The sequence below is a fragment of the Myotis nattereri genome, assembly GCF_964212035.1.
Source record: "Myotis nattereri genome assembly, chromosome: 3".
NCBI lineage: Eukaryota > Metazoa > Chordata > Mammalia > Chiroptera > Vespertilionidae > Myotis > Myotis nattereri.
This window is the reverse complement of record NC_138077.1, coordinates 103,092,167-103,111,569: the sequence shown is the minus strand read 5'-3', so window position 1 is coordinate 103,111,569 and position 19,403 is coordinate 103,092,167. Positions and strand designations below refer to the sequence as shown.

Below are 19,403 nucleotides of genomic sequence, written 5' to 3'. Positions count from 1 at the left end.
AAGCCTCTCCCATCTACCTGTCTTATTTATGTATCTTTAATTAGATAATGAAAATTCACCATTTTCATGCAGAAAATAGAAATAAAAACAAATGATCCCACAAAATTTCTCATACTTCCATTGCTGAAGATACATTCTTTCTCCCCTGAGCTGACCATGGGCCTTTTTTTCCTGTAAGATCGGTCTGCTTTAAATTGTTGTGATCCATTATGTGCTTCTTACAAACATCAGAAGGAATCTTTATAAGGCTTCACTGAGGCCTGGGGCACTCATGTCTTTTTACTTAAGGTAACTTCTTTGGGCTATATTTTTAGAGGTTGAATTATTGGAGCAAATAATATAAACTTTTAAGACTATTGTTATGTAACAGAAATTACATCCAAAAGGGAAGTACCAATTTTTATTCCTACAAAGTGATACATGAGAATATATCTATATCTAGTGCCTAGAAAAGGGCCTCGTCATAGTAGGTGCTCAATACGTATTTATTTAATGAATTAGTAAATGCATGAGTGAGGCTCTACCAATTTCATGGTAGTCTTTGTAGTGTGTTTTCATAAACTATTTTCCAGATTTTAAATTTTGTACTGTTGCCTTTCTACATTTGCCATTTAACCAGCAGTCCTCAGATCCTGTAATTGCTTGAACCACAGCCATATTTTCACTGTTTATGTTTGCTTAAAACTACTTAGAATTAATTTCCTATTGTTACTGTAACAAGTTATCTGAAATTTAGCGGCTTGAAACAACACAGGCTTGTTCTCCCATAGTTCTGGAGGGTATCATCTCACTGGGCTGCTTTCCTTCCAGGGGCTCTGGGACAACCGTTTCCTCGCATTTTCTAGCTCCTAGAGGCCACCTCACTCCCTAGCTTATGCTCCCTTACTCCTTTGTCAAAGCCAGCGGCAGAGCATCTTCAAACTCCTCCCTTGGTCTCACTCCTGCTTCTTTTGTCATAGCTCTTTCTCTCACGCCCCCCCCCCCCCCCCCCCGACCTCCATTCCTTTATAAGCACTCTGGAGATTACTTTGGGGCCACCCAAATAATGCATGATAATCCTTCTTCTCAAGACCCTTAATCACAGTCCGAAAGTCCCTTTTTCCATTTAAGGTAACATTCATAGGCCCTGGGATTAAGATGTGGACATCTTTGGGGATGAGGGCCATTGTTCTGCCTGCCACATACTTTGTTTGCTGTTGTTCATCTCTATTTTGAAATCTAATACTTTTAAGATATTTCTCAAAAGCTACCTTCTAAAAGAAACATCTAAGAATTCCCTTCAGTTGTCTCTCTGCTCCTGGTGAATATTGCTGTCTTTCTGAGATAAATGATGTGTTCTTTCTTATGCATCTAAATTAATGTATATACATGTATATCTGTCCCACTAAATCTCCATCTTGTTGAAGGCAGGGACCTTCATGTTTAGTTCATATCCTGAACTACTAACTTACCTCAGATTTTTGCTTTGAACTTATTATGTGTTAAAAGTATTTATTAAATTTCACTTAAACAATTATCGGTGTAAAGAAAAGGAGCTTAATATTTTTAGAAATTTGTTGTTAAGAAGAAAATGCATTTCAACTTACATAATTGAAATCATGATGTCCTACTGACAATGTAGGGGCCCTGTCCAGAGTGCGCCGGCTGTTCAAAGCCAATCTGAGTGTGGGAATCCTAATCAGAGTGTTCAAGGCTAATTTGCTGTATGCAGGTGCAAAAGCAAGGACACAGCAATCTTACTTACCCACTGACGGCGCAGGCATGCCTTTCTGTAATCCAAATATTGGTGTCACTATTTGGAAAGAAGCCTCCTTTGTTTAAGTTAGTGTAAAGATGTGTTACTGACCATCCGAGGCTAGGCTGCTTTTATATAGGGGCGGCTGCTCTGTATGTGTTTGCTACTGTATTAGTAAGGGCTACTGTGTGAGCAGTAGTTCCTATGTTTGCTGGACTGCTTTATGTGACAGCTTTGTTAGCTGCTGCCTTGTAAGGCTACTTTGAAGAATTGTTTTGTCTAATGGCTCCTTGTTAGCAATGGCTACATAGTCTGCAATAAAGCCTCTCTTATACACCTGTGGCGGCTCATAACTTCTTCATCTCATACCCGATGCCCATGAAGGTCCAGTCCCTGCCCGAGGGACTCGGACACAGCAGTTGGCATAGTCGGCAGGATGAAGGAGTGAGTACTTCCCAACAGACAGTTACTTGAATTAACTTGTAAGACAGCATCTGGCAGACAAAGGGAAGCTACCCTCTAATAATTTTATAGCCGTTGATTGGTACAGAGCGGTGGAGAAGGTACAAGGCATTGGTATGTGGGGCACATGAGCCACGGGTGTCTGTATGCACATTGAACATATCTGATGGGGTGTACCCTGGAACTGGTGTTGAGAGTCAAATAAGCAAAATATTCTCCTTATTTTTTGATGATTAGTAGTTAATACATTTATAGCCATTTCTTTTTGTGTGTGGCTGTTTTCTTTCTGAGCTTTTTGTTTCTTCTTTTTACACCAGTCCCTTTAGCATTTCTTGCATTGCTGGCATGGTGGTGATAAACTCCCTTAGCCTTTTTTTTGTCTGTGAAGCTTCTTATTTCCCCTTCAATTTTGAATGATAGCCTTGCTGGATAGAGTATTCTTGGATTCAGTCCTTTGCTTTGCATCACTTTGTAAATTTCCATCCATTCTTTTCTGGCCTGATGTGTTTCTGTTGAGAAATCATTTGATAATTTAATGGGAGATCCCTTGTATGTAACTTTCCGTCTCTCTCTTGCAGCCTGTAAGATTCTCTCTTTGTCCTGAACATTTGCCATGGTAATTATGATGTGTCTTGGTGTGGGTCTTTTCGGGTTCACCTTGTTTGGGACTCTCTGGGCTTGTGTGACTTTTTTCTTCCCCACCTCAGGGAAGTTTTCTGATATTATTTCTTGTAATAGGTTTTCTAATCCTTGTTCCTCTTTCTGTTGTTCTGGCACCACTGTTATTCGTATGTTGTTTTGTTTCATGTTGTCCCAAAGCTCCCTTAGACTCTCCTCCTGTCTTTTAATTTTTTTCTCCAATTGAAGTACAGTTTGGGTGTGTTTTGCTTCCAATTCACTAATTCGGTCCTCCGCTTCTCCTAGTCTACTCTTGATACTTTCAGTGGTGTTTTTATTGCAGCTATATTGCTCTTCATTTCTTTTTGGGTCTTACATAAGTTATTCATTTTTCGTCTGGTAGTTAGTACATTTAAAATGTAGACCGAAACTTTATAGTAAATAGGGGGCAAAAGGTTTGAATGAAATATTATCTTGAAAAGTAATGCTAAAATTATAAAACTTTATTTTATGACACTTTTAAATTATAAAAAACTAATGTAATGCCTTATTACCCAAGTTCATAACTATGTAATTACTAGGGGCCCAATGCACGAATTTGTGCACCTTGAAAGGAACTGTGGGCTGCGAGGCTGTGGTAAGCACAGGGGTGGGTCTCAGCCTATCCTCAGCGCCCTGTCTGGCCCCTCCCGCTGTGGTCCTTGGTCTCCTATCTGCTGGCAGTTTCACTTTTGCCGCCGCTGCTCCCATGTGCTCATGGTGCCGGCCCCACTCGCACCCACTGAAGGCATAGAGCAATTAGGGCCGGCACCAGCAGCGGGTACAAGCAGGGCCGGCACCGTTAGCGGGTGCGAGCGGCTGCTGCTGCTGCTCTGATCACCCCTCAGGAGCAGGGAGAGGTGGAGAAGCCCTCAGGGGTGATCAGGGTCTGCAGCCGCTGCTTGCACCTGCTGATGGTACCAAGCAATTGGACCAGTGCCATGCACCAGCAGCAGGTGCCAGCGGTGGCTCTGGTGCCGGCTGTGGGTGCGAGCGGGGCCGTTGCCGGCAGTGGGTGTGAGAGGCGGCTGCTGGCACTGATCTCTCCTTAGGATCAGGGGGAGGTGGAGAAGCCCTGAGGGGCAATTGGGCCCAGCAGCTGCCGCTCACACCCGCTGATGGCACCAAGCGATTGGGACTGGCGCCCGGCGCCAGCAGTGGGTGCGAGCGGTGGTTCTGGCGCCAGCAGTGGATGTGAGTGGGGCTGGCACCAGCAACAGGTGCAAGTGCCGGGCAGGACCGTGGTGTGAGGGAGCAAAGAATTTTCAGTAACCACCAGAAGCTCACTCACCTGGTCCACCATCCTGCAGCCGCTGATGCCTGCTATGTTCCGCATACGCCTCCTGGTGGTCAGCGCACGTCATAGGAACTGGTTATTCAGTTGTTCCACCATTCAGTCTATTTGCATATTAGCCTTTTATTATAGAGGACTCATATTGTGTGCTTTCAAGTTGGTATAATATGACCTGGTATTCCAGTATGATCTTCTGAGAAGTTAGTGTAAGTTGTTGTAAAACCTCTGTTGTAATATCTTCTGTTTCTTTTAGTCGGCACAGAACCTGCCTATTCCTGCCTCCTCCCAACTCCAGTGTCCCAAGGAAAGAGTGGCATCAGTTGGCAGGCTGTTTGATATTCAGAAAGGAGTGGATTTTACACTGTTGGAATCTGCATACCATGGGAAAATACTTTTTGGTTGAAAATAGATTTTAAAATGTGTAACTTGTTATGGGAGAAATTGATAGGAAGACAGGAAAGTTTCTGTGATAAAATTTTGAAAGCTCAGTCTTTTAGCAGCATTTTCCTTTGATTTTTCTTAATTGACTGAATTGTTAGTAACCACAAATTGAGACTACAGCTGCTGCTGCAGGTAGACTGCCGGCCTGCCTTCAAGTTAAGCGTTCTGTAAGCTGGGACAGGCGGATGCTTATCATCTATGAACTACGGCAGGTGCAGACTATGAAACTTAATCACTTCCTCTTTCATCCTGTCAACATCTTGTTTTGCTTTATGATTAGTTGTCTTTTCTGCTTTTCCTGCTACAACATGAACTTTTTGGGAACAGGCACCACATCTTTTAAACTTCCGTTTCCCAGAACGTACCTTCTCATGGGTACTTCCTAAGTGCTTTGAAGCAAATCTACTCGTTCCTAAGACTTGTTTTCTAGCACATCACTCCAAAAATGTGATCATATCTGGATATGTTAAAGATAATTCTTTTCCTTTATGTTTTTTTTTAATATATCTCTAAGTCAAGTAGAGCCTATTAACTTAAATTGGATAAGTGAGCCGCTTATCCTCTTGTAGCATATTTTCATCTAATTTTTACGATGTAGGCGAAAGTAAAAAATTGTGTAAATGTGCGTATGATGCACATTACTTATTTGATTCATTTATTAAAACTGGTGGCAGTGCTTTTAGGGCAACTTCTTTTGTTCTCTTCAGTATTCTCAATATCGGCATGTGGTGCCTCACTGAACTGACTTGTATGTTTTTACTTTTCTCTGGATTACATTGAAACCAGGTGGGAATTCCTCCCCGTTTGCTTTCTTTTTTAAACGCTACGTTTGGTCTTTGTATATTTTAATTACATTTTTCTCTTGTTTCAAACCAAGGGAACCAAAGCTCCTTTTGGAATATATGCTTTTTTGTGTGTTTTGAGTCAGGGTGTTTTTAATGAAATTTAGGGCAGGATGAGTAAAAATCTTGGGATAAACTGATTTTTATATCTATTGTTTCATAGTGTCTAAAGGCTGATCAGGGATTCTTATCCTGAGATTCTTGGATGTTTTCTCAGAGTGCACAAGCTTGAAATGTGCTTACTGTGTGTGTGTGTGTGTGTGTGTATACACACATACATTTACAAGAGTTGGCAAAAGTGGGTTTACAGTTTTGAGTACCCAAAACACAGTTTATAGTTGTATTATTACTTATTTTTGTGTTGTATGTTTTTGACTGTCATTTTTCATGTTTGTTGTTTCTAGTGCAGTGGGTCTTTGATTAGCAGTCCCTCCTCACCCGGTACCCTCACACATGTTGTTTCTTATAATTCCTCGTTGGACTGGGCGATTTGATAACCTGGCTTGAGTGAATTATTGAGGGACACTGTGAGTGATGGCCCGAGGAGACAACAGTGGAGTGAAGTGCTTGGGCTTTGTAACAGCTGTGCTTGATATTCGGTGGTCTGTTTCCCTTCCATCTGCTTTTGGAATTGAATTCTGAAGGATTCATGGGGCTAGATCAGTGATGGCGAACCTTTTGAGCTCAGCGTGTCAGCATTTTGAAAAACCTTAACTCTGGTGCCATGTCACATCTAGAAATTTTTTTATATTTGCAACTATAGTAAAACAAAGATTTATATTTTTGATATTTATTTTATATATTTAAATGCCATTTAACAAAGAAAAATCAACCAAAAAAATGAGTTCTTGTGTTACCTCTGACACGCGTGTCATAGGTTCGCCATCACTGGGCTAGGCTATGATCCCGTGAAAGTGAAGGCCTATGGAGGGGGCTAGGCTATAATCCTGTGTAAGTGAAGGCCTAGGAGGGGTCTAGGTTATGATCCTGTGTAAGTAAAGGTCTGTGGAGGGGGCTAGGCTATGATCCCGTGCAAGTGAAGGCCTATGGAGGGGGCTAGGCCAGTGATGGCGAACCTATGGCACGCGTGTCAGAGGTGACACGCGAACTCATTTTTTTGGTTGATTTTTCTTTGTTAAATGGCATTTAAATATATAAAATAAATATCAAAAATATAAGTCTTTGGGAGAAACCAAGATGGAGGCATAGGTAAACACCAGAGTTAGCTGCCTCGAACAACCACTTCAAAAATACAACTAAAAGACGGAACGGACATTGCCCAGAACCACAGGAAGACTGGCTGAGGGGAAATTCTTCAACTAGAAGGAAAGAGAACAGCATACTAAGGCTCAGAGGAGGCGCAGTGTGGAAAATACAAAGGTGCGGAGGTACGCGCGGAGTGGGCTGGTAGCTGAGGGCGCGGTTGTCGTTTTCAATCGGGAGGGAGTCTCAGATTCTGAGCTCCAGTTCTGGGCGAGTCTCTAGGGACCCAGACTCAAATGGGAGAAGCGGGACTGTCTGGCATCGGTCGGAACGCAAGGGCAGCTTTCTCTCCGAGGTTTACAGCGGTTGCTGGGACTCTGAGAGGCAGAGCCTCTGGGGACGGGACTGAGAGCAGCCATAACGGCTTGGCCCACCCTGTTGATCCCGTGGGACCCGCCCCGCCCAAGCCCTGCACAGAGCCATTTGCCGGATAGCCTCAGGCAAAGACTAGATTAGCACCTCCCTAGTCGACAGAAGTTCTCCCACTGCAGACACAGCTGATTCTCACAGCCAGTTGGCCTGGAGGTCAAATCCCCCTAGTATTAACTACAACAATCAAGGCTTAACTACAACAACACTGCGCACAAAGACCACTAGGGGGTGCACCAAGAAAGCATAAAAAATGCGGAGACAAAGAAACAGGACAAAACTGTCAATGGAGGATATAGAGTTCAGAACCACACTTTTAAGGTCTCTCAAGAACTGTCTAGAAGCCGCCGATAAAGTTATTAAGATCTACAAGGAATCTAATGAGACCCTCGATGTTATGATAAAGAACCAACTAGAAATTAAGCATACATGGACTGAAATAACGATTATTATACAGACTCCCAACAGCAGACCAGAGGAGCGCAAGAATCAAGGCAAAGATTTGAAATGCGAAGAAGCAAAAAACACCCAACCAGAAAAGCAAAATGAAAAAAGAATCTGAAAATATGAAGTAGTGTAAGGAGCCTCTGGGGCAGCTTCAAGCGTACCAACATCACAATTATAGGGGTGCCAGAAGATGAGAGAGAGCAAGATATTGAAAACCTATTTGAAGAAATAATGACAGAAAACTTCCCCTCCCTGGTGAAAGAAATAGACTTACAAGTCCAGGAAGCTCAGAGAACCCCAAACAAAAGGAATCCAAAGAGGACCACACCAAGACACATCATAATTAAAATGCCAAGAGCAAAAGACAAAGAGAGGATCTTAAAAGCAGCAAGAGAAAGAAAGTCAGTTACCTACAAGGGAATACCCATACGACTGTCAGCTGATTTCTCAACAGAAACTTTGCAGGCCAGAAGAGAGTGGCAAGAAATATTCAAAGTGATGAATGCCAAGAACCTACAACCAAGATTACTTTATCCAGCAAAGCTATCATTCAGAATTGAAGGTCAGATAAAGAGCTTCACAGATAAGGAAAAGCTAAAGGAGTTCATCACCACCAAACCAGTATTGTATGAAATGCTGAAAGGTATCCTTTAAGAAGAGGAAGAAGAAGAAAAAGGTAAAGATACAAATTATGAACAACAAATACACATCTATCAACAAGTGAATCTAAAAATCAAGTGAATAAATAATCTGATGAACAGAATGAACTGGTGATTATAATAGAATCAGGGACATAGAAAGGGAATGGACTCACTATTCTTGGGGGGGAAAGGGGTGTGGGAGATGTGGGAAGAGACTGGACAAAAATTGTGTACCTAGGGATGACAGTGGGGGGGGGTAAGGGCAGAGGGGTGGGGTGGGAACTGGGTGGAGGGGAGCTATGGGGGGGAAAAAAGAGGAACAAATGTAATAATCTGAACAATAAAGATTTAATAAAAAAAATAAATAAAAAAAATATATGTCTTTGTTTTACTATGGTTGCAAATATCAAAAAATTTCTATATGTGACATGGCACCAGAGTTAAGTTAGGGTTTTTCAAAATGCTGACACGCCGAGCTCAAAAGGTTCGCCATCAGTGGGCTAGACTATGATCTTGTGTAAGTGAAGGCCTATGGAGGGGGCTAGGCTATGATCCTGTGTAAGTGAAGGTCTATGGAGGGGCTAGGCCAGGGGTGGGCAAACTTTTTGACTCGAGGGCCACAATGGGTTCTTAAACTGGACCGGAGGGCCGGAACAAAAGCATGGATGGAGTGTTTGTGTGAACTAATATAAATTCAAAGTAAACATCATTACATAAAAGGGTACAGTCTTTTTTTTTTTTTTTTAGTTTTATTCATTTCAAACGGGCCGCATCCGGCCCGCGGGTCGTCGTTTGCCCATGGCTGGGCTAGGCTATGATCCCGTGTAAGTGAAGGCCTATGGAGGGGGCTAGGTTATGATCCCGTGTAAGTGAAGGTCTATGGAGGGGCTAGGCTGTGATCCCATGTAAGTGAAGGCCTATGGAGTGGGCTAGGCTATGATCCTGTGCAAGTGAAGAAATATAGAATTCTCATCCTCTTGCAATTGTCACAGATTCACCTGTTCTGAGTAAATGCTGCCCTTCCTTATGACTAAAGTTTTCTCGTTATATTTTAATTACGAAAGATTTGGGAACACTTTCTAAAACGACTGTAATAAAATATAACAAAAAAGCATTCAAACTTTAGATACTGCATTGCTTGCTTTTTCCCTACTCTCATTGGGTGAATGCGCCATTTGTTTCTGACTGGTACTCATTTCTCTTGGTCATTAGGTTGCCCCCAGTGATGAAGCTGTGGTGACATTATTGTGTGAATGGGCTGTGAGCTGTAAACGGTCTGGCAAGCACAGGGCGATGGCAGTGGCGAAACTCTTGGAGAAGAGGCAAGCGGAAATCGAGGCTGAGGTGGGTGTTCCTGTCTGCTTGTTAATGCCATCATTTAAACATTATGTTTTGGGAAGGACTCTTTTTTCTTATCCTCATTATACTATATTTTTTCTTTTAAAGGAAAAAGGGAGAATGTACAAATTCATGGCAGGATCTCTCTAAGTTAACGAAGCCAATAGTTCATATACTGGACTAACTTACAATTATCTTTTATTTTTATTTTTTCTCTATTGATTAAGGTATTACATATGTGTCCATATCCCCCATTGTCTCTCCCCCCAATCCCCCACTCTTGCCCTCACCCCCCTGGTGTCTGTGTTCATTGGTTAGGCTTATATGCATGCATACAAGTCCTTTGGTTGATCTCTCCCCTTTACCCCTACCTTCCCCTACCTTCCCTCTGAGGTTTGACAGTCTGATCGATGCTTCTCTGTCTGTGGATCTGTTTTTGTTCATCAGTTTATGTTGTTCATTAGATTTCACAAATGAGTGAGATCATGTGACATTATCTTTCTCTGACTGGTTTATTTTGCTTAGCATAATGCTCTCCAGTTCCATCCATGCTGTTGCAAATGGTAAGAATTCTTTCTTTTTTACCGCAGCATGGTATACCATTGTGTAGATGTACCACTGTTTTTTAATCCACTCATCTGCTGATGGGCACTTAGCCTGTTTCCAAATCTTAGCTATGGTAAATTGTGCTGCTATGAACATAGGGTGCATATATCCTTTCTGAGTTATGTTTCTAGTTTCTTGGGATATAGTCCTAGAAGTGGGACTATGGAGGGGGCTATGTCAAATGGGTCAAATGGGAGTTCCATTTTTAGTTTTTTGAGGAAGCTCCATACTCTTTTCCACCGTGGCTGCACCAGCCTGCATTCCCACCACCAGTGCACGAGGGTTCCTTTTTCTCTGCATCCTTGCCAGCACTTGTCGTTTGTTGAACAATTATCTTTTAAAACAAAACTTTAATATCTAAGAACAAAGAACTCTTCTTTTGCGAGGTTAAGATACATACACACGTGTGTGTGTGTGTGTGTGTGTGTGTGTGTGTGTGTGTATCTTGTATTATTATATATGTTTGTGTATATATTTTTATGTTACGGATTTTAAAGCCACATAATATTTTAGTGGAACCAGAAGTGCTTTGCCTATGAATTTACAGGTAGCAGTTTGTATTATTGTTTGAGATTTTGTTCTGGCCCCAGAGAAGGCAATTATGGCCTCAGCAGTAGATTATTATGGGAAAACAGAGCTAGCTTCATAAACATGAGCTTTTGTTGAAGGGAACATTTTTAAGCAAGCCTCTTTTTGTGCCTGTGAAATTCTGCAGGGTCAGCTCTGGAGAAGGTGTGATTTGACCAGGCCACTTCCTCTCTCACCTCGACACCTGTTGTGCCTCCTACCTTGTTTCTTCATAGCTAGACCCATCTTTTCAAAGTGGGGACAGATCACACTGTCCCCTTAGTAAAACTCCATGATGGGTCCTTACATGGCCCACGAGCCTCGAGGGCTGCCCTACCTGCCTCTCCCCCCGCCATCTCCTACCTTTTTCCTCTGAGACACACATGATTGCAGACGCCTTGGACTTTCTGTCCCTCCATCACTCCAAACTCCCTTTTATCTTTGGGTCTTTGCCCTTGCTGTTTCTTCTGGTGGCACACCCTGCTCCCCAAGTTTCACATGGCCAGTTTCTTTCTGCCATTCCTATTTCAGAAAGTGTCACTGTCTTTGTAGCATTCCCAGCTCAACATGTGTCACCGCCTCAGTCACTCTTCTCACATCACTCTGTTTTACTTTCCTCAGTGGCTTATTGTTTCACGCCTGCCTGCCTCTGGGATGTAAGCTCAACAGTAGGAACCCGAGTACCCAGAATAGTGCTCAGTGCATAGTAGATGCTCAATAAATATTGCATGAATGGATGAGCACTTAGCTGGCTCTCCGTTACTGATAATGTACCTACTTCCTATGAAGCTATTAAAAAACAAAATAGGAAGAATGTTTTCATTGATATCTCTTTTGGGAAGGCACTGTTCACCAGATATGAAAGATCATGTTGTTGAAATTGGGGCTTGAAGATATTGATGTTAAGGTGTAAGACACAAGCCCATTTTGCAACGTGCAAATTAGGAAAAGTGTTTCATTGCTTTTTTTCTATACATTTATGAATAGACTATTATACAGTGAATTGAAATGATTAAAGTTAAGTAACTAAAGTTGAATTTCTCAGATTTCATTGTTGCTTCTGGGTTGTTGTCATTCCCTCCCTCCACCCAGTGTGTCCCAGAATGAACACACACACACACACACACACACACACACACACACACACACAATCACTTTCAGAAGAGGTTCACACACAGATTGCTTTGTAATTTTAATAGGTGTAACTGTATTCTTTCAGAGATGTTTAAGATAATTGATTTCTAATAAACATGAAAATTTGACTTTTGTAAAGAAAGGATGGCTTGGAGAAATATGTTAATATAATAATTAATAACTTAATATTGAAGAATAAGGATCAAAGGGATATTGAAGAGAATAAAAAAAGAGGATCTGATTACTTCTAAACTGTTTCTTTTCTGGTTTTCTAGTAAGTTTTATCTTTTTAAAAATACTAATAATTCATTTAAAGAATAGTTTATTGATTTTTAGAAAGAAAAGATGGGAGAGGGAGAGGAAGAGAAAGAGAGAAACATCAATGTGAGAGGGTAACATTGATTGGCTGCCTCCTGCATGTCCCCTATCGGGATTGAGCCTGAAACCCCGGACATGTGCCCTGTCCAGGAATCGAACCAGCAATCTCTCAGTGCTTGGGATGACACCCACCTGAGCCACACCAGCCAGGGCAGTAAGTTCTATCTTAGGAGTTCACATGTTGAACAGCTTCTCTTGATGTGTTTCATGAACTGTGGAGAGTCCCAGAGGTTCTGCGAGATCTCATTGGTAAAATGTGATGAATAAGTGAAAGAACCTTATTGGGGGAATTATGTTAGCTTTCTTATTCCACACCACACTTCTCCACACATACTTGTAAATACCCCCACCTGACCAAAACAAACACAAAAGAATGGAACTCAATAATACATTGCCAAACATTTCTTAGGGGGAATACAGTTAAGCATGAGCTATTTAAAAATGATGACCTCAAATTATTTTTAGCAGTTGGTACAGTATTACTGAGTAGTGTATTCTGTACTATGTTGTGTATTTAATGGATGCTCATACAGTACTGTGTAGAGTTTGTAATTCAGATGAATAATGTTTTTCAGGGGTATGGTTTGAAATAATTTCAATTGTTCTGGATTAGCTTCCTGAACTTGTAAAATTATATTTACCCACTATGCATGGCCTACAAATATATAGAGAAATCTCAATTAATTTATATTTTATCTGAGAACTTAAATGTTAATGAGAAACTAACCTATTCATGACCCACTGTGACCATACTTGTCCTTTATAACTTATTGTGCTTGTTTACTTTTAATCTTTAGAGATGTGGGGAGTCAGAGGTCTTAGATGAGAAGGAGTCCATTTCTTCTGCGTCTCTTGCTGGATCTAGTTTGCCTGTTTTCCAGAATGTTCTGCTAAGGTTTTTAGATACACAGGCCCCCTCATTGTGTAAGTAAAGCTCTTTGCTTTTAGATCTTAAATAAGGGAATGGCTTCCACCCCCTTCTTTTAAAGCTGTTTCTTCTTTCTTTAAATTTTTATTTGCATCTTATCAAAAGTTCTTGGCACTGAATATAATGTATATTTTACTGAACAAAATTTTGTGGCATGTTTTCAATGGATATTTTTGTGCAATTTTAAAATTAGGTGAACTTCAAAGGTTTAAAATTTTGTAGAGTTTAAAAATAAAGTGCCTCCTTCCTTTGTAATTAGTGGACTAATTTTCCCTTTATAGATCTTTCTTACCAAAATAGAGGAGCTAAGATGTTTCACTGTATATTGTGATTTGGAAATTTCTCTTTTCAAACCATTTTCTAAATTTTTTATTTTCTAACTTTGCATCTTAAAAGGTGGGTAGAGGGTGGGAATCAAATAACAGTACTTTATACCAAGGTCCTAGATACAAGGAAATTATTTGTAAAGATGGTTGGCTGCTTGCTAACTCTCTCTTGGATGTGCATGTCATCTTATATTCTTTTTCTTTTATTCTGTAGTTGATGGCAAGTTGAGAGTTTGGGGGAATAAACCACCCAGTAGGTTCATACTGTGGGTGCCACTTTAAAAAATCTTTGTGTGAGCTAAATGGGCTTGATCTTATTCTGAGGCTTTTATGTGTCAGAGTACAGCAGGGAGGGTCTTAGGATAGATAGTGATAGAACAACAGAAAAATGGCAAAGAGTGAAAAGTGATAGAAAAGGGAGAAAAAGAGTGGAGGGAGGGGAAGGAAGATGTTTGTGAAGGAGAAAAAGGTAAAGCATCTAGAAATAGCCCTGCTTCCAATCCTCTGAGAAGGGCCTCCTTTTGGGTTGAGTGATGCCTGGGGGTCTTTAGTTATTTTGTGGCTGGTCGAGTTCAGAGGAAGAGAAAGAGCTGGAGTCAAGCTGATTGTTGGAATGTAGGGAGAGAAATGAAACATGGAAGTGAAGCAGGGAAATGAGAAGACAGGAGATATACCGAATAGAAAGTATATTGCCAGTAGTGGAAATTAGCAGCTCTAACGTCTCTTGTGTCCGGAGAAGACACACGTTTGCCCTGGGCTTCCTTGTCCGACCCACTCCTGTTCTCTTTCTGGGAAATACATTCTTCTCTGCCACTGCTTGTTCTGGATTCCATTTTCTGTCAGAGAAGCTGCTTGTGTCTCCGTGCAGAGGCTGCTATATTGAATGTGGTGGTGGACGAGAACAGACATTCAGGTGTCAGGTTTAATGTTCCCTGGATGGTCTGTTCATCTCTGTGTTTGCAAGTGTGCTGGGACCGGGGCTGAGCTTTGCAGGGTTAGTCTTAACATTTTTAACCTCTCAAAGGTACAGATACAAAGTTTTAGAGTGCAGTTACAATATTAAAAGTCATAATGTAAATTAAATAGACTGGTTATGAATTAAAAAAGACAGAAGAGCTTCTGTCTATGCTCTTTGAATTTCATTTTCCCTTTTTCTTTTCAGTGGATCCCGCTCATTTTTTTAATTTTAATTACCATTTGAATTGTGGTTCTGTTGTGAAATCTCCTTGGGAAAAATGTATAATGTGCCCCACAAATACACAGACACACTCAAACTCTGAAAGCAGCCACAAGCAGTTTTAGTGATAAAACCAGAGGACAGCAATCTTGGCCTGTGTTTTTGTTTTGTTTTGTTTTGTTTTTAACTTGAAATTCTGTGTGTTTATATTATTATTTAAAAGACTATTCATTTGCCTGGGCCCACTATCTTTAAACTTGAAGTTGTACTTAGCGTACTGGATAGTATTTTTAATTGCAGTGGGACAGTAAAAACCTATGAGCCATTTCTATACAAAACAATAGTGCCTCATAGGAAATTTGGCAGTAATCGTTGATTTTGTAAAAAAAATTGTGAAAAGTGGTTCTAATATTGTTAAGCCTTAGCAATATTTTTATAAAATTTATTTACCTTTTAACGAGATCAGTGGAAACTGAATTTTTGATGGAATTGTTTCTATAGCGGATCCAAACAGTGAATGTGAGAAGGTGGAGTTTGTGAACCTGGTGCTGCTCTTCTGCGAGTTCATCCGGCACGATGTCTTCTCTCACGACGCTTACATGTGCACCCTCATCTCCCGGGGAGACCTGTCCGTCACCTCCTCCACTCGGCCACGGTCGCCTTCGGGAGAAAATGCAGATGAGCACTACCCCAAGGACCATGACATGAAGATGGAGGTATGGCCCTGGGAGGGTGTGCCTGCTCCCCTCATTTCCCCAACCCGCTCCAAAGGATGTACGATGGAAGGGTGATCACTTTTTTTAAAAAATATATATTTTATTGATTTTTTACAGAGAGGAAGGGAGAAGGATAGAGAGTTAGAAACATCGATGAGAGAGAAACATCGATCAGCTGCCTCCTGCACACCTCCCACTGGGAATGTGCCCGCAACTAAGGTACATGCCCTTGACCGGAATTGAACCTGGGACCCTTCAGTCCACAGACCGATGCTCTATCCACTGAGCCAAACCAGTCAGGGCTGGTGATCACTTTTTAATTGTATTCTCTTGTTTCAAAGCTCATGTATCTCTACTCCCGCTCACAAAAAAACAGACTATAATTTACATCTTCCAGAGTTTTCTTTTGGATACTCTAAAACTATTAATGAAAAGATTTGACAGGCCATAATGTCTTTCTTTGGATTAGAAATATGTGCTTCCAGTTTTATGAATTTCTAATCCCCAGTTTCCTTTAATGTTTGTCTCAAAAATGGAGTTGTTTTGACCCTAAAGTCCTGGTTTAGTGTTCATTCTAAGGAGCATCTTCCCTGACGTATTTTGTTCATTAATTGTACCAGTGTTTTATACATAGTGGGAAATTCTGTGTTAGTCTTAACACATCATGTCTTCATTCAATGAATAAAAAATTTAATATTTATTTCTCAAATGTTTTAAAGTTAAGTTGTTCTTTTCAACAAATTATTTTATGCAGTGACTATGAATTTATAATTTTCTGCCAATTTCTGATATTTTGGACATTGTTCCAGATACTTATTGAAATTTTCAAGGCAAAAAAACATGAGGTTGGTGATGGGAAATAGTAGAAAATGGTGAGAGATTATGATAATTCCTTAACAATAAAACCTCATGTTGGTTATATGAGAGTTTAAGTATATAATATTATATTTTTTTAAGCCAGCACCTATACTTGTAATTTAAAAACCTGACATTAGAATTATACACATTGATTCATAGTTTATACTCTTAAGATTTGGTGACTAAATGGTATAGGAATTTAAAAAAATCTTTAGTATAAATACGTTTGTTTCTAAACTTGTCCACAGTATAAGTTATATAGGGTGAAAAAATTAAAGCTACTTTACCTGTTTAGGCTTTTTCTATGTTTCTGATTTTTCTTTTTTGTTCTTCAATATCAAGATATCTTAAAGCTTAGATTTTTCTTACTAAGAAAAGTTGGTGAGCCCGTGACTGGGAATAGCCCAGGGAAGGAGATTATGGTCAGTTTGTTTTTATCAGGACGTTCCTGTGCTCTTCCCTTAAAAAAATCATGGAAGTTGAATCTTTCTCATCATGAGGACAAAGAGTGACTTTCCAAAGCAATGCATACCTTAAACCTTCTTTATTTTTGGAAGAGACACTAAGAGGAAATAAGAGGGTGGTTAAAAATGTTACTGTCCTGCTTTAGCATCAGTTTCTTAATGAGCTACACCATCTACCATGTGACTTCCTTTCTCTGACCATCATCAGGGACAGACTGTTATGGCACATATGGGTATTGGCTCAGGAACTATTGATCTTTTTGATGAAGTAGACAAGTGACTTTAAAACTGACTTGGGTTCGCAATTCCCAGTAGGTTAACCATTGAATTATTATTGACTATGAATCCCTCCCCGACCCCGACCCCAGCAGGGCTCTGCTCTCTGTTTCTTGCTCAGGCTCTGGAATGACCTGTGTACTTGCGATGTAAATATGACCCCAGCACATTCCTCCCCAGGGCACAGCCCATCAGCTCTGTAGTTGTTTCCTGTCGCTTCATCCTCGGTTTCATCTGTACTGCCTCCCGGGGAAATTTAACACTCCTGCCCTCCTAGACCTTTTGTTCCTTTTGAGATCGGCATCTCTCAGGAAAAAGGAGTGTAGTAGTTTCATCAGGACAGTGCATGTTGATTTGCTGCATATGTGTTTAGCTTCTAAATAGTAGCTTTCCTGGCTCTGGACTTGCTATACATTCTTTTACTTTATCTAAGTATAATTATGTCCTCTTCCCCATGAATTTTAATGAGTCCCTCTTTATAAAAAATATTGTTTGGGGAAAAGAATAAAACCTTTATGTTATTCATTAGCCTGTTAACTATTTCAGTGCATGTGTTTTTGTAGGAAATGTAGCCCTAAGAGGAAAACACTGACCTGTAGTCTGGTCTGTCTCCGGCCCTCCAGGAAATACAGCTGGGCCCATTTCTCACGTGTGTGGTCGTCATGGTCTCATCCTCAAAATGGAGGACGATGGCGACAGCTTCCTAGTGATCTGAATATGAAGTTTATGGAAATAAGCAAAATTTCTGTATATATTTTGCTCAGTGGTTAAATAAGGAAAGGATATTGTTTAAGTGTTCTGTGTGTTGGAAGCTCTGTATGCAGTTCTGGTGTTGGCTTCACTCTCTTTCATTTATAACCTCCACCATTTGCTTTACACGACTTAGATTTTTTCTCCTATGCCTGGAGAGTCCTGTGAGATCATCAACCCTTCCTTGGGCAAAAGAATGTCAGTTAATGGTGAGAAGCTGCTGAAGAGAGAAAAACCAAGAGAGTTGATTTTTCCATCTAATTATGACCTCCTGCGACACCTGCAGTATGCAACACATTTTCCAATACCTCTGGTAAGTCAGTGCGTCAGTCAGTTGACAACCTGATTATTTCATTAGAGGATGATTAGCCATGGACTATTCAACTACTTGCCTGAACAGTACATGTGATAGCAGGTGAGTGTTTGTATTCATTGCTTCTTTTGTTATAACTCTGACCATATGGTTTATGTACTGATGAGTGCCCATGTGTGGTGTGATACTACTAGCTGACTAGATTTAACAGAATTTACTATATTAATGTCCTTTTATTGAGCATTTGAGTCACTGCAAATAATGGCTAAATTTGTTTTCCTACTTCAATTTGAAACTCATTTATCGAGTAGCATTTATGTGCACTGTATTGTGGTAGTTACTTTTGGTATTATGCAGATGAATAACAATTTATAGACATAGGAAAGATGAATAAGATAGGAGAGCGAAGTTTATATAAAGAGCGAAGTTCTCTATTTTAAAGGGAAACAAGTTTTAGTTTTAGTTTTAGGTTTAAGGTATGCATTGCTTTGGAAAGTCACTCTTTGTCCTCATGATGAGAAAGATTCAACTTCCATGATTTTTTTAAGGGAAGAGCACAGGAACGTCCTGATAAAAGATGAATAAGATAAAATGACAAACATTAAAAAGTACAATGAGTAAAAATCCAAGTGCCCACTGGAAGGTGAACCATTTGACATTTTTGGGTTTCTTCCACTCTCCAAGAGTAAATGTTGGAAGGGAGAGAGAGCATCTGATTGAGAAATTGGATAGGGCTTCATGGAAGAGGTTGTATGTGAGATGGATTTGGATTTTGACCTCTTGAATTTAAGAACTGGAGAGCACATGGGAAATACTTGCCAGGAAATTTAGTGTGTGAATTATAAAGAGCGAAGTGCTCTATTTTAAAGGGAAACAAGTTTAGTTTTTGTTATTAGTAATGAAGATTGCGCCAAGATCTGTAAATGTTTTTATTCTTAGGTTCACTATCATTTTTTTCCTGGGATTTTAAGTATAATTTTAATGAGTAAATCTCATTGAACACTATTATTATTTTAGCAAAAATATAATTTTAGGTATGCATTATGTTATTTCCTGCATATCTTTGAGGAGTTTTGATCTGCAAACTAAATATTTTATTACATTTGTTTATTTATTGATTGATTGATTGGTTATTTTGGAACTTCCTCTGAAATGACTTTCAAAATCACTACACCCATGTATTTTTTCCCCTTTATTAAATTAAGAACCCTTTTGTTGGTGTGAACTTTTCTATGTCCAGGGTTATGTCAAAAGTTGCCATAATTTTTTCGTGTTCATCACTGGCTGACTGTATCAACATTATTTTTTTTAATCTTCACTCGATATTTTTACCATTGATTTTTAGAGAGAGTGGAAGGGAGAAGGAGAGACAGAGAGAAACATCGATGTGAGAGACACATATCAGTTCGTTGTCTCCCACA

General features: G+C 40.1%; 1 protein-coding gene across 1 annotated transcript in view; it reads left to right on the top strand.

The window, feature by feature from the left end:
- MED12L (mediator complex subunit 12L) overlaps window positions 1-19,403 on the top strand; it is a gene marked incomplete at its 3' end in the record, with an annotated part of 370,596 nt that overhangs the window by 126,381 nt on the left and 224,812 nt on the right. Inside the window, exons 12-15 of the mRNA XM_081086020.1 lie at window positions 9,364-9,495; window positions 12,972-13,098; window positions 15,107-15,321; window positions 17,806-17,982. Of these exons, the coding sequence (XP_080942146.1) occupies window positions 9,364-9,495; window positions 12,972-13,098; window positions 15,107-15,321; window positions 17,806-17,982 (651 nt within the window). The remainder of the gene's footprint in view (window positions 1-9,363; window positions 9,496-12,971; window positions 13,099-15,106; window positions 15,322-17,805; window positions 17,983-19,403) is intronic.